At 40.5% G+C, this 15,857-nt stretch overlaps 1 protein-coding gene across 1 annotated transcript in view; it reads right to left on the reverse strand.

The window, feature by feature from the left end:
• Nucleotides 1–1,273: 1,273 nt before the first annotated feature.
• LOC101845892 (titin) overlaps nt 1,274–15,857 on the reverse strand; it is a gene marked incomplete at its 3' end in the record, with an annotated part of 47,551 nt that continues 32,967 nt past the window's right edge. Inside the window, 6 exon segments of the mRNA XM_035973220.1 lie at nt 1,274–1,555; nt 9,176–9,591; nt 10,675–10,822; nt 11,243–11,421; nt 12,443–12,591; nt 15,180–15,830. Of these exon segments, the coding sequence (XP_035829113.1) occupies nt 1,274–1,555; nt 9,176–9,591; nt 10,675–10,822; nt 11,243–11,421; nt 12,443–12,591; nt 15,180–15,830 (1,825 nt within the window).

Here is a 15,857-nt window from a genome sequence, read left to right on the forward strand (position 1 = left end):
CACACCCACCTACACAAACACCCACGCACACTGTGGTGTAAAAAATCCATAAAATTGCGCGTATGTAGGGTTTGTGCTGATAAGTAGATTATTGCTCCTTGTGCATTCATTTCTTTATCAAACATGTTTATGTATTTGTATACCGTGGATGTGTTTATTAGACACACGTAAACACACATACGCACACGCACACACAAACACACAAACACACACACACATACACACATACACACACACACACAAACACACAAGTACACCACACATACAGACACACAAGCACACCACACATATAAAAACGAACACAGGCGTATGCACGCGAGCACTCGTGTGCGTACACACACCTACATACACCATACCCCCCCCCCCTTAAAAAAACCCTCCCCAAACCGAGCAAACAAAATAACTCTCACACAAACATACGAATTCACAGGGACTGAAACAAACACGCGAAGAGTAATTACTGATGATTAGACATGTTCTTTTAGTTTTAGATCAAGTAGGTGTTTTACGGCACTTTATACACAATTAGGTCATATAAGTGCCGAAGATTAGAGGTGTCACAAGAGAGCAACAAACACAAAATAGAAGGAGGGGAGATAGAGACGATAGATGTTAGATAGGAAAGAAGGAGCAAGCCATTATACCAGAGCACCCGCCAACCACCCACAACAAATACATGACGTACACGAGGGAAGTGTGTGGCACTGTAAGCGACCCGTCATCATGAACGTGGGTGGTTGGCGGGTGCTCTGGTGTGGTTTGCTTCTTCTTTCCTATCAAACATCTATCGTCCTTGTCTTCCCTTCTTCTTTTTTATGTTTGTTACTCTCTTGTAACACCTCTAATCTTCTGGCGCTTATGATATAACCTTATGTAGTTGCGAGCGCCGTAAAACCTCTACTGTATGCTTCCCCGGAAGCTGAGAATGTTTCTGAGTGTTCTATGGTCTGCTGGGGTAATAATATAGTGTAAAGCGCATAGAGCCTGCTTTTGGGTGGGGACAGCAGAGACAATGAGTTACTTCTCGGATTTTAGCCGTATGGAAATTGATACATCAACTTCATAGGAGAAGTTTGTGCAATTTGTGAGCATGGAATAGTAAAAGACACAGTAAACTTGAACCAAAATATGGTATCAATTGAAAATCTATAAATCTGACCTAGGTTTTGATTTTCAGCCGATATCTCCATTTTGTCAGTACATCTTACAAATGCTATTTATTATTACCAAAACAAAGTCATCATGAACAAAAGGGGGGGAGGGGGGGACTCACGTCTGGTGACAGTGACGTCGACAGTTGTGGTGTCAGATCCCACGTCGTTGGTAACGGTCAGCGAGTAGGTGGCTGTGTCCGTCACCTGTGACGCCGGGATGGTCAGTGTGACGGTGTTGGATGTGACGCTGATGTGGTGACGGTCATCCTGTACCACGAAGTGACCGTTTACTGACCACTCCGCGGTCGGCTCCGGGGATCCTTCGATCGTGATCACCACCTCGATTGTCTCCCCTTCCAGCACTGCCACAGCTTCCGGTTTTGTGAGGATGCGAGCCGGAACTGTCGAAAGGAAGAAGTCTTTATACCTCCATGCTATCGGGGTTTGCTGAGATTTCGTTATAATATATTATATTAGATCTACCAAGAATATGCAGTACGCTTGCTGAAAGATCTGCTTTCCAATGTATTTTCTTTTAAACTCTTCTTTCCTATCAGTTGCACAAATCTATTTCATAGGTTTAGAGAAACTAGATGGGACGTGGTCTTCAGACTTTATATCAGCCGACAATTTGTCGCTTTTAAGGACAAGGGGGCTATCCTGAAAAAATGCTGTTTTGAGAAAATCGAGGTTAAAGTTTTTGGATCCTTATTCAGTCTCTTTTAAAGACAAGGAGAGATTTCTCTATAACCAAACAAATATACACACCAATGAAACCAAACTTCTCCCATAGGTAGGGCAATGCCCACTTTTGGTGTAGGTCAATGTTTCTGGAAACTCCAGAAATCTGGGTTAGCCCGCTTGTCCTTAAAAGCGATCAATTGTGAAAAAGGGAGCAGAAATCTCAGGTGGAAGGTAGAATTCCAGCAGCTGGTACAACTTCTCAAGCAACATGCACGGGTGCAAGAACATGCAACATTTATTCGTTGTTTCCGATGAAGGTATTGTACAGCGCCTAGGACTGCATAGTACGCAGTACATGCTATATACATTGTAAGCATATTATTATTATTATTATTGTTATTATTATTATTATTATCATTATTGTTATTATTGTTATTATTATTGTTATTATTATCATTATTGTTATCATTGTTATTATTATTGTTATTATTATTATCATCATTATTATTTTTATTATTATTTTCATAATAATAATTATTCTTATTATCGTTATTATTATCATTATTATTTTACTTTTTAAATTATTATATTATAATAACATATTATTTTTAAAAAAATTATTCTTATTTTTATTCTTATTTTATAAAAAAATATTTTTTTTTACTTTTTCAATTTTTATTATAATAATTTATTATTTTTAAGATTATTATTATTATTATTATTATTATTGTTATTATTATTATTATTATTATTATTATTATTAGTAGTAGTAGTAGTAGTAGTAGTAGTAGTAGTAGCAGTAGTAGTAGTAGTAGTATTTTACTTTTAAAATTTCATTATAATATATTTAAAAAAAAAAAATTATTATTATTATTATTATTATTATAACTATTATTATTATTATTAATAATATTTACTTTAAATTTTTTTATTATGATAACATATTATTTTTAATATTATAATAATAATAATAATAATTATTATTATTATCAATATTATTATTATTATTATTATTTATTTACTTTTTAAAACTCTTTTTACTTAAAAATTTTTTATTATAATAATATAATATTTTTGTAATTTCTACTATTATTATTATTTTTATTAATCTATTATTATTATTATTTATTATTATTATTATTATTATTATTATTATTATTATTGTTATTACTGTTATAACATGTATTCTGATCATCATCATTATCATTATTATTTTACTTACTTTCATTGGTGTTGATGTTATCATTATCATTCGTATCCTTATCATCAGTAGACCTGGAGTAAAAGTTTATGTTCTCCCTCCGATGTCTCGTCTAGGCGGGGTAGAGAGAGAGAGAGAGAGAGAGAGAGAGAGAGAGAGAGAGAGAGAGAGAGAAGAAACATACCGGGAGGGTGGGGGGTTACTTTGTTTGAGATCAGAGATAAGCTGTACAAAGGTACACAGTATCATAGTATACTTTTTGCCTGCGTGCCACATTCCTACTTGGGGCGTGCCTTTATCAGAGGCTGAAAATATCGGCCATTGTTCGAAGCCTGAACTGTCCGTCTTGGGTACTGCGTTATCATTGCTGTACACTGTTTGTTTGTGACAGATGTTTTCAAAACCTACTTTTCTGTGTCAATTCTATTATTTTTTAAATTGTATATGAAATATGCGTAAAGCTAGCATTAATAAATATCATAATTAGTCTAGTGTGTGTTCGCGCAGTATATTAATTAAGCTGTAGTATGAGGTTGGCAATTGTGAGGTATCGTGGCGAAATCAGGCGCTCGTCAAAATAATAAAATCAAAGAAACCGGCATTTTTTCTTGCCAGTGGGTAAAAATTTTCAGATTTTTCATTTTTTGGCTCGACACCCATTTAAATACACGTCTATTCTACCATACACAATGTCCTTCTACCCCCCGGCCCCGTTTGTGATCCTGCGTGCCCTACCTCTCCTACACTGTAGTTGTAACTTTATTTTTTTTTTACTCTCAACCTTCAAATTGGCGGTGTAGAGATAGTCCCTCTAAAATGTCAATTCAGCTTGTGTTGTTCAATATTTCTTCCTTTTTGTATGCAAATCGAAGCAAATTACTCTGTAAAATTTCAACAATAAATGTTCTTTCGTTAAAAACAATTGAAAATAAATAACATTCAATTCATGTACTCTTTTTGAGAGTGTCAGTGATAACTTCCATCATGCAAGGCACAGTCGAGGCCTGTGACAAACTGGCATGCTTCCCTCCCACACCACACCATGCTCCCACCTCGTGCATGCAAATCCTGAAGGTTTACAATATCGAGCATAATTTGGAGTTGGCACCATGCGTGTAAAAATGTAGCCTTCCAAAGGTACATTCATCTAGGTCACAAATTTTAATGTTTCCAAACTATAAAAGTTTTGCGATGTCGTTTAACTCCAGACGTGTGTTAGTCGTGAGCACAGCCTTCATGTTAGTCATGCTGTGTCACGAAGATGTGATGAGCACGTTCGGTACAAAACTGACTCACGTACAAAGCAGGACATTGGGAGAAACATGCATGCAGCCGTGTCAGTTGAAAAGGCACTATTTGGCGTAACGTTTGTGAGCCGTGCTGACAAAATGAGTTACTTCTCACGATCCACAAATGGAGATATTGGGGGAAAAAAATCAACACTAGGGTCAAATTTGTAGATTTTCTCTTTTTGACCATATTCTTAAAGTGTTAATATGTCTGTTATTTTTTCATACTTACGTATTTTAAAAACTTATAAATGTGATGTATATATATATTTCACTAGAGCTCGAATCCAAGAAGTAATTCATGTAGTCAGCTAATTTCACATTTGTCAACCTTCGCATTATTGAGTCATATGTCCATTTGCTCTTATAAAAAGCTCTGGGTTTTTTTTTTACAGCTTGAGGAGGTTATGAAATTCAAGCGAAGATTCTAAAGCGTTAATGGCTTCATTAGGAATACCCTAGCTAGTGTTAAAGGAGCGACTTAATAAAGAAGCATTTATCATTTCTTACATAAAAAAACCGTAGCAAATTGATATCCTGTGCAAGATTTCGCTGTGACGTTTGTCTGAGCATGCATTTTGCGTCACTTTGCTGACTTTTTGAACACAAGTATCAGAGCCAGCCTGCTAACTGTCTAGCCAATCACACATCTACGTGGAGTTGAAAATGGTCGCTTTTTATCACAAGGAGGCTATCCCTAAAAATGCTTTTTTAAAAAGAAAATCGAAGTTTAAGTTTTTAGACCCTTGTTCAGTTTCTTTAAAAGACAAGGAGAGTTTTCTCTATAAACAAACAAATATACACACCAATGAAACCAAACTTCTCCTATAGGCAGGGCAATGCCCACTTTTGGTGTAGGTCAAGATTTCTTAAAAAACCCCGAAATCTGGGTTAGCCCGCTCGTCCCTAAAAGCGAGCAAATAATGTCATGCTTAGTCACTCAGTCTTTTCTAACAAGTTTCCTCTTCTCTCGATAGCCAAATCTTTCCTAGTCAGATCTTTGGACAAAGGCGTGGTTCCTGCCACTCCTGTCTGTCTTATGTACTCACTGGATGTCCCTCGTGGATCAATCAAGTTTGTTTATCTTATTGTAACGTCAGTCATTAAAGACCAGCAGATTATGAGCAGAAATGAAACAGAAAAAGACTTGTATATGTGAGGCAGGGTGGTGAACTCAGGCGCTCGTCAAAATAATTAATTCAAAGAAATCAGCATTTTTTTTCTTGGGGGGGAGGGGGGGGGGGGGGGCGATGGGCAATTTTTTTCTGATATTCTTTTTTGGGGTAAAAACCGTTTATATCCATTTAAAAACACATTTTCGAGTGGAACTTATTGTAAAACATTGATTAAAGGCACAAAAAATTGTAAAATGTTCAGTTTCCAAGGAGTATCAGGCTTTGAAAGTTACCAAACTTTGGCAGCCATCTTCTGACTAATTTTACCTTTGAAACCAGGCGACTCTGACTTCCTTCCTTCAATCACAAATATCTCTACTTCTATTCAAGATAGATGGGTAGTTGTTTTTTTTTAACCAAAAGGAAAGTAAATGAACAAGCTTTAAGATGATACCAATAACCCAATATGTATGCCAAAATCTTGACGAGCGCCTGATACCACCACGTCACGACACGTAATATAGTATCTGAAGGAGATACCTCCTCAGCCGAAAAGACGAGTATCAATATCTCAGTGACACAATATCTCTGTGATACAATATCTCTGTGACACTGCTGCATGAACAACGTATGAGACTACAATGGGTACACAGATCAGAGAGGTGTGGTAGAGTGGAAGGTCCGTGTGTTAATGGTGCACCAGAGAAGGTTTCACATGCCAGTCGTTATAGTGTGGGCAGAGGTTATGTCAGGAGGGTGGAGGGGGGGGGGGTAAACCGTCGCTATACGTGAACACACACACACACACACACTGTTATATTATGTATATTATTCTACCTGTGTTATGAAAAAAGAAACACAAACAGAGACGACATTGAAAAAACGCAAAGGATGCTAACAGCTTTATTGCGCATCGATTATATTACGAGAGCGAAGCAGAAAAAAGCGAGGAAATAATGGAAAAATATTGCATAAAAATGTCTGCTAAAACACCTGTACAGACAGAATGTGGAATGTCTTTGAATACACAATGGAATGTTATCAGGAAAATTTAAAGTAGAAAGTCATACAAGTTATAGTAAATTAATATCATATGAATCACTTTTGTTCAATCAACTTTTACAATCAAAATTGAAAATGCTTTCTGAATCTGCGAGAGGATAATCAGCTGAGCAAAACACTCGACAACATGGAAGCCATTCCAGCCAGGCATTCAGACTGTGCGAATTACTCAGTACAACATGCCTCATTATTTTCTAAAAGCTTCAAACTGTCAAAAGTGACATTTTTATATTAAGAAATATTAGTCATATGGAAGAGAAAATGTAATTAAAACACAAATAATGTACACAAACAAACCATGGAAATAGTTTCACACCAGTGATATAATGAGTTCTAGCCAACAATAAACATCGCTACTTCTACCTCTGGGAGTCTACAACTAGCGAGATATCTTTTTCAAAAATTACAAATCTGATACAGGAAGACATATCGCGTGCTTATAGCTATAAAATATTACAATTACTTCGATAAAGAAATGTGTTCTTAAAAAACCCAACAACAGAAAACAAACCAAAAAAACAACAAAAAAAACCCAAACAATTCTTTTCCTCTTTCTCTGTTTCTTTTAGACAAAGCAGGTGGCATCTAAGAAAAGTTTAAAAGTGCTCTACGATTAGTCAGCACACTTTTATTTTAAACAAAACTCTAAAACCGACCCACGGTGTTTTAAAAAATTAAACAAAGTCAATTTTCTGCAATGATGATATTAAAGAGACACCCCCTTAGGTCGCATACAGGGATGAGAAATGTACAAGAGTATGAGAACACACACTAGGTGCAGTGGTAGATCAAGTCACAACGACAAATCACGATGAAATAACACAATTTAAAAAATTACACACGGCCCGTCACTCGACTCGATCTAATTATCTCTTTTTTGGTAAAGCGGTGCCATCTTAAATATGATTTACTTTTCACTGGTTGGTCATGGGGAGGAGACTGAGTGCTGACGTATAAAACATGTTTACAAAAATAAAGCGCTCTCTCTTTGAAATACAAAGTGGATAATATCATTATTTGTTTTAAGCTAAGACAGAGACCTAAGTATCCCTGTATCACTTAAAAACAAACATGTAATACTTTGTGGATATTATCATTCATCTAACCAGCCAATTACGAGGCTTTAAGTATCCTTTTTCATATCTCTGTCTTGTCAATTTACAACAAAGTTTTCATGAAATAACAATTAATACAAATGGTTACACCGAAGGTCTCACTCGCTATGATATTATCTCCGTGAGGTCACCACGACATGCAAACAGGAAGGGATATAATCTCCGTCATCATTGTCCCAGTGTATGGAACAACGGTTGATGAAACATTATCATACATCTACACACACATGCCCACAGCCATGCTACAGGGTGAGTGTCAGTAACCAGGGTGCGAGGGGAGGGGGAGGGTGGGGGGGGGAGAGTTTTTAGTGTTGGAGGAGGGGGGGGGGGGGGGGGGTGATGGTGACACAGAGAGATGGAGAGAAAATGACACGAAAAACTCTAAGTAGATGCATGACTTTGACAAAACATACGTTTAACCTATCTTTGATTTCAAGAAGTAGGAATTAAGTTAAAAAATCAGTAAAATCGATCAGCTTTCATGAAGCAAAAATCTAAGTCTAAACTTCATTTAATTTGCTCTTGAGAGAGTCGACTACACAGTGGACAAAAGAGAGAGGCCACATTTGCAAATCACAAGACTCCAGCATTTGGAAGCCTCTGTAGATATCCGAGCAGAAGTCCAGTCGGGTTCATAGTCAACATTTCTGGCTTTCTTATGTCGCCAACCAGCTGTTTAGATGCACTTAGCCCAAATGTTTGACCCTTTGTTTCATGGTAGTCTCTTCAGCTAATTAATCTGTGGGATTGCTTGCATGTCCCCAAGAATTAATTATTTTGTTGAAATTAAATTTTTGAATGTTGCCCCCCCCCCCCCCCCCCAAAAAAAAATAAATGCAAGAAAAGGCACATAATGTAGGCATAACTGGCAAAAAAAAGAATCTAGTTGTGTTTTTTCCAGAAAGTTTCGTTATGTTTTTTCCCTCTCCTGAAAAAAATTTGCTTTCGGGGCCAAGTAAATGTGAACAGCTCGGCCGTCGATATATCATTCTACTAAATCTGACGTCTATGATTTTTACATTTACTCTTTTATTGATCTAAACAGGAGACGTGTAGATTTACAGGGAAGGAAAGAAGTAAAGGACGAGAAAAGAAATGAGCACCAGGAGGAAACTGAGACAGCTCTGAGCTGTCGCCCGGTCGATGGAGACACGTGTGGTCGTCTCATGTCAACTGGTGCACAGGATGAGAGGGGGGGAGAGAGGAGGGGGGTGGCGTTTGTCCCGACAGGGGGAGCTGTTGTGCCATGGGGGAGAGGTGGTGAGAGGAGGAGGAGGAGGGTGGGAGGGAGGAGGTTGATGAGAGGGGCGCGGCCGGGAGGAGAGAGCAGCAAGGGACGCGAGAGTTGCACACAGAGTTATGACGTTATGGAGGGTTAATGTGGGGGTAGCGCTGGGGGTGGGGGAGGGGAAGGTGGAGAAGGGGGAGGTGGAGGTGGAGGGAGAGGGGTTATGGGCTGGGGAGGAGGAGGGTGAGGAGGAGGGGAAGGGGGTGCGGGAGGGGGAGGGGTTATCTATTAGCTGGGTCGTTGCACTCCTAGCAGTGGAGCACCAACCTTGGGGTAGGAGTCTCGCAGACGTGGTCGCCTCTCCTGCCGGGTTGCTCGCTCTGCAGGTGAAGGTCACCTCGGAGTCTTCCGGGGTCACGTCCTTGACCCTGAGGATGGCAGCCGTGTCCTTGTAGACAGTCTCGTACTTTGGGGAGTCCTCGATGAGCTGGTCATTAGCCAGCCACTGGACCTCGGGTCTCGGAATACCCGTAACCTCACAGCGGAGGTCAGCGGTGTCGCTGACCTTGACCCGTGTGTCGGCCAGGGGCAGGGTGAAGGTCGGGGCCACCATGGTGACCGTGACATTGGCGGTGCTGGAGGTCGTGCCGTGCTTGTTGGTCAAGGTCACGGTGAATTCTCCGGCGTCCACGGACTCTGAGCGCTCGATGGTGAGGCGGACAGTGTCCTCCACGTACTCAACTCTGGGAGGGAAAAAACGTTTTATTAAGGTTTTACGGCGCTCACAACTGCATAAGGTCATATGAGCGCCAAGGGATGGATGTCAACAGAGACGTCCACACGGGGAATCAGACTTACTCTGTTCACTTCTCTAGCTTCAACAGCACAAAGTCTGCTTCGACTATCAAGGCACCCCGGAAATAGCAGTTCACAAGAGAGTGACAAACATACAAAAGAAGTATAGGAAAAATGATGAGAGTAAGTAAAGGATGAGGAAAGAAACAGGCAGCAGTTCCCCCTGTGTTATTGCGGAACAGTATAAGCATGACATGAATAAATCAACCCATTTACCATACAATTGTACTGTGCATAAGAAAATGTCACCCCCCCCCCCTCTTTGGGAACGGCCTAAAGACAACTTCAGTCAGTAGCACTGCGGGAGGGGGGGGGGGGGGGGGAGAGAAGGAGACACCGTTTGAGCAAAGGGACAAATACAGAAGAGACAAACACAATTTCAGCAACAACGAAAGATTTTTTTTTAAATGCGGGTGTTTTGCGCTCCCAATGACATAATTTAGATAATTTAAAAGGTGGTAGGCACAGTGAGTTTGAGTAAAGAGAAGCACATCGATACAATAACGGTCATACAGTGCAGGGAAGAAAAAGATGGATAGATAAAAGCAACAGAGGGAAAGAAAAGATGTAGGACCTAACAATGGCGCCCTCCAACCACCCCCAGCAGGAGTGAGATAGCAAATATGGTCGCTGTTAAGCACAAGACGGCTATCCAGAAAAACGCTGTTTTGAGAAAATCGAAGGTAAAGTATTTACCCCTTGTTCAGTTTCTTTAATAGACAAGGATAGTTTTCTCTATAACCAAACAAATATACACACCAATGAAACCAAACTTCTCCTATAGGTAAGTCAATACCCACTATTGGTTAAGGTCAAGATTTCTGGAAACCCCAGAAATTTGGGTTAGCCCGCCTATCCTTAAAAGCGGCCATATAATTGTAAAGTTTAGTTTTGGCTACACGTCTTAAACAGTATTTTGATTTATCCGGATATTCGGCTTCTCTGAAGACACAAAACAAATAATGTCTCACTTGTATCGGGTGTCGATGATTTCCTTTCCGTTGAACAGCCACGTGACCTCAGGCTTTGGTTCGCCCTTGACCTTGGCCTCAAGGACGATGGGTGCTGAGAAGTCGACAGTGACGTCAACGAGAGAGGTCACAAACTTGGGCGCTTCTCCTGGTGAGTGGGAGGGTACCGTGAGCACACATTAAAACATTTCTCAGTTGAATTTTAGGAAGAATTTTAAGAAGATTTTTAGAGTAGTTGTACTAAGAATTTCAATAAGAATTATTCTGTTTTAGTAAGAATTCCAAGAAGAATTTTAAATCAAGATTTAGATCTAGTAAGAATGTCAAAATGATTTAAAAATTTTTTATTAAGAATTTCAAGGACATTTTAAAATCAAGTTGTACAAAGAATTTCAGGGAGATTTTAAAATTTAGTTTTAGTAAGAATTTCAAGATTTTAAAATCAAGTTTTGGTAAGAATTTCACGCCATTGAGTTATACACATAAACACAAATATAAAAATAAACATGACCCCACACAGGCACATACACACACATGTACAAATACACACACACACACACACACTGACCAGCAGGATTAACGAACACCTCCGCCGTGGTGGACACACTGCCCACTGCGTTGGTGGCCGTCACTGTGTACTCCGCGTCATCCTCCTCCGTCACGTCACGGATGGTCAGCGAGTAGGTGGTGTCCACTTCGTTGACCTCATGGCGCTCGTCAGGCGAGATCTCTGCCTCGTCGCGGAACCTGAGCAGACGACACGGAAACTGACTAATGTACTTACAACAGTGCCAGAAACTGACCCCTTACAACAGAACTAAAAACTGACCTCTTACAACAGAACTAAAACTGACCCCTTACAACACTCCCAGAAACTGACCCCTTACAACACTCCCAGAAACTGACCCTTTACAACAGTTCCAGAAACTGACCCCTTACAACACACCCAGAAACTGACCCCTTACAACACACCCAGAAACTGACCCCTTACAACACACCCAGAAACTGACCCCTTACAACACACCCAGAAACTGGCCCCTTACAACACACCCAGAAACTGACCCCTTACAACAGAACCAGAAACTGACCCCTTACAACAGAACCAGAAACTGACCCCTTACAACAGTTCCAGAAACTGACCCCTTACAACAGAACTAGAAACTGACCTCTTACAACAGTTCCAGAAACTGACCCCTTACAACAGAACCAGAAACTGACCTCTTACAACAGAACCAGAAACTGACCCCTTACAACAGTTCCAGAAACTGACCCCTTACAACATACCCAGAAACTGACCCCTTACAACAGAACCAGAAACTGACCCCTTACAACAGAACCAGAAACTGACCCCTTACAACAGAACCAGAAACTGACCTCTTACAACAGAACCAGAAACTGACCCCTTACAACAGTTCCAGAAACTGACCCCTTACAACAGAACTAGAAACAAGTTGGATAGAGATTTTTCTTCCTTGGACGAATTTTCAAAATGTTGTATTTTACCCGTGAGGCGCACACCGGCCTACTCTTCTCTTCTTCCATTGTCAACCACCAAGGGATCTTTAGCATGCGCAAAGTGCACACAGGACCTCCGAGATTTTTCTTCTTATATCGAGAAGACAAGTTGCTGGATCCTGTCTACTTTAAGATGAGGGATGTGGAGGAAGAAGGAGATAGAACGAGTGGGTGAGTGAGAACACTAGGACAGTAACAATATCTAAAATATTTTCTTGAAACGCCTGAGTTATTGTAAGGCTGAATCACTCACCATTTAACGTCTGGTTGGGGAGCACCAGTGGCCGTGACCTCCAAGGTCACAGTGTCACCTTCATTGACCTCTTGATCCTTGAGTTCACTGATGAACTGCGGGCCAAAGGTCACATCGACAGTGACCTCTTCGGAAACAGGCTCAGATTTCTGGATGGAGACACAGCGCACATTGTGTGAGACATGTGTTGTGGAAACCAAACTCTATTGTTGGTCTATTCAACAGCAAAATTTTAAACAAAAATAAAAATTTTTTAATCGTATAATTTACACATGAGACTCACAACATGGTAATCAACCCTATCAAACATGACCAGCGGTGCAAAAGGAATGACATGTGAAAAGAATCATAATATGAAGCCTCAGGTAGCATAGTTGTAAGTGTAAGAACTTTTTTGCTCACAAACCACGCGGTGGTTTCAGTGTATGAGTGTGAGCAAGGACGTGTGGGTGTGTTGCTTCTGCAAAAAAATAAATTCTGCTTCTTTCGAGATGGCACAAAGTGATCAAGCAACATAATGAACAAGTGAAAGCACTTCCGGGTGACATAGGCAGGCAAAAAGGTGGACGGTTAAAATATAATATCCGTAAACTACAGTTGAAAGTCAATCAACTTCGATTGTTTGATTTAAAATCTGCACATTTCTTCATAGTTTATTAAACTGATCACGCTACTGCCAAAGGCCACCGATGATAGCAATCACAACAAAGACAAAGACCTCTTTCATGGATGTAAAAGGCTTTGTTTCAGTTTGAGTAAACTAATGATAAATAAAAAGAAAACTGAACGTTTGTCCAGCTCCGTCCACATCCCTGTCTGCTGATCACCCGTGCACCAAGTGCTTGGGTGTCTGACAACATCGATGACGACCACAGAATGAGGTGAGTGAGGACGACAGAGACGATAATGCTGGATGATTCGTGGGAAAAGTGAAGGTGAAAGTTTACAATATTGAACATGGCACGTCTGAACAGAGGAGAGATCTTGTGATTTATTGAAAAGGCTGTTTTAACAATACATGTTGTACAAGAAAACCTTTCTGTGGACGTCAGAGACATGTGGCAAAACAGACGCCGAGAGTAGTAATAAGGACTTGGAGGTTAGGTAGATCTATTTGTTTCAACATGTTCGTTTGAAAATGTATTTTTCAAAAAGTTTTTTTTTTCAAATCGTAGGTTGGAATGACAGTAAGTCTGTACACCCAAACTCTGACACCAACATGGGATTCTTGGCACGGTGAGATGGGGGTTTGAGAAGAGTGAAAAATAAACTGAGCTCGATATTAAAACCTGCATTTAGTTTATCTTTGGAAAGATTCAGGAAGGCTAAATATAAAAGCTTACTAGACCTAACAAAAGTAGAAAAGTTTCCTACACATGGGAATCGAAACTCTACAAACAAAACCTACTCTTGAAAGCAGAGTACTGAACAAATGCCACTCCCTACAGCATTCCTAGGAAACGTTTTATGAATCACAATGACACAAGATCTTCCACTTTCAGATGTGACATAAAGGTATATGGAGGAAAAAATATATATGGATAGAAATTGCTGGAGAGTTTTAAACGCGTGAAGCAACAGCCGTATCTGCTCAAAAACTTTCAGTGTCGTGGGTGTAGGAAAAAGCCCATGTCACGAGGAAAGCCTTTGTCAGATAAAGCTGCTGCCTCACTCCCACAACCCTGGCTCAAAGCAAGATGGAGCGAAATAAGCGGCTGTGAGGTGAGTGATATATGAAGAAATACAACAGTGGGTTAGTCGTATGGCGAAAAGTTACTACAATGGAGTGTAAGCCCCATGAGCCCAGTGGGAGGTCAGTGATAATACCCTGGTATATGGAGAGCAAAGTGGGGGATAAGGGAACAGAAATGAAGTAACAAATTGAATTGTGTTTCAAACTAGGACCACAGGGTCTTTGGTTCTGTTTGTGTTACCTTTTCTTACAGGAACAACAAGCGGGTATACGGGGTGGGGGGGGGGTGGGTTGGTTGGTTTTAGCAACTGTTTCGTAAGGGAATAACACACAGTGTTTTGGGGGGTCACGCATCGATGGATAATGGGGACTAGGGGAAACGTCTTCGAGAACCGAAGACCATGACGGGGAGCACTCTCACTGAGACGGTAAAGACCAGCCGAATCAACACGGAGTCGGTGGGCGGGGGAAAGTAACAGGGAGGGCTCACAAAGAGGCTAGGGACATATCGTACACAGGAGATACATACCTACAACAGGGAAGTAACATAATGCATTTACTGCTGAGGTTCTAAATCACAAAGCTTTTGAAAACAGACAGTTCTAGGGAAATGACAAAAGAATGCTTCTAGAGTTTCTCCGGCTATCTACAAAGGATCTACTAACATAAAATAAATAGCACGACAGAACTACATAATATTATGGAAAAGAGAAACAAAACGATAGACCAAAAGTTTTTAAAAAATGCAGTATCTACCTGGAGTTCAGGCTCACACGTAGAGGGGAGACTACATTCGTCTGCAAGCTAACACATATTTATAGTCACTATACAATGAAGGTCGCTAAATATTGTTGGTTTATTTTTTTTTCAAAGGGAAAAGCGTGGCAAATCAACTACCTCTTCCTTACCACTCAAACCTACAAAACACTATTACCATACCTCATTCTTAAATGGGCAGCAGAGTGTAATGAATACATAGAGAGAGAGTCTAGGTGTGTTGTGATCTGTCTGAGTTTGTATCCATACGATGACATGGGGACCCACCTCTACCTCAACATCCACCTCCTCCACCTCTCTCGTCGGTTTGTCGTCTTCCCTCAGGCCAAACTCCGCCTCCACGTCAGTTGGCTGAACGGTGGGCGTGACTGTGAAGTCAGACTCCGCCCCTTCAGGAACAGAGGCGTCAGTAGGCATGACGTCAGCAGAGATAGGCGTGTCTAGGTCGGAGACAGACTCCGAGGTCGTGGTATCTTGTGGTCCCGCAGGTATGGCAACTGAGGTGTCTGATAGGTCAGGCCCGGCGCTCTCCACCACCGACACAGAAACTTCGCTTTCGTCGATGTCTTTGTCCGCGTCAACTTCATCCTCCACAAACACTTTTTTCTTCTCCTGTGCTGTATCCTCAAGAGCAGATTCCACACCTACTTCAAAATCACTTTCAATATCCTCAATGACAGGCTTCGAAACTTCCATTTCACTTTCGGTATCTTCTTCAACCGGTTCAGACATTTCAATTTCAGCTTCAACCTCTTCCACTACTGGTTGGGTTACTTCGATTTCAGCTTCCACTTCTTCGATGTCAGGTTTGCTGACTTCGATTTCAGCTTCAACCTCTTCCACAACTGGTTGAGTAACTTCGATTTCAGCTTCAACCTCTTCCACAACTGGTTGAGTAACTTCGATTTCAGCTTCAACCTCTTCCACAACTGGTTGAGTAACTTC

Source organism: Aplysia californica, unplaced genomic scaffold (genome assembly GCF_000002075.1).
Source record: "Aplysia californica isolate F4 #8 unplaced genomic scaffold, AplCal3.0 scaffold01064, whole genome shotgun sequence".
Classification (NCBI taxonomy): domain Eukaryota; kingdom Metazoa; phylum Mollusca; class Gastropoda; order Aplysiida; family Aplysiidae; genus Aplysia; species Aplysia californica.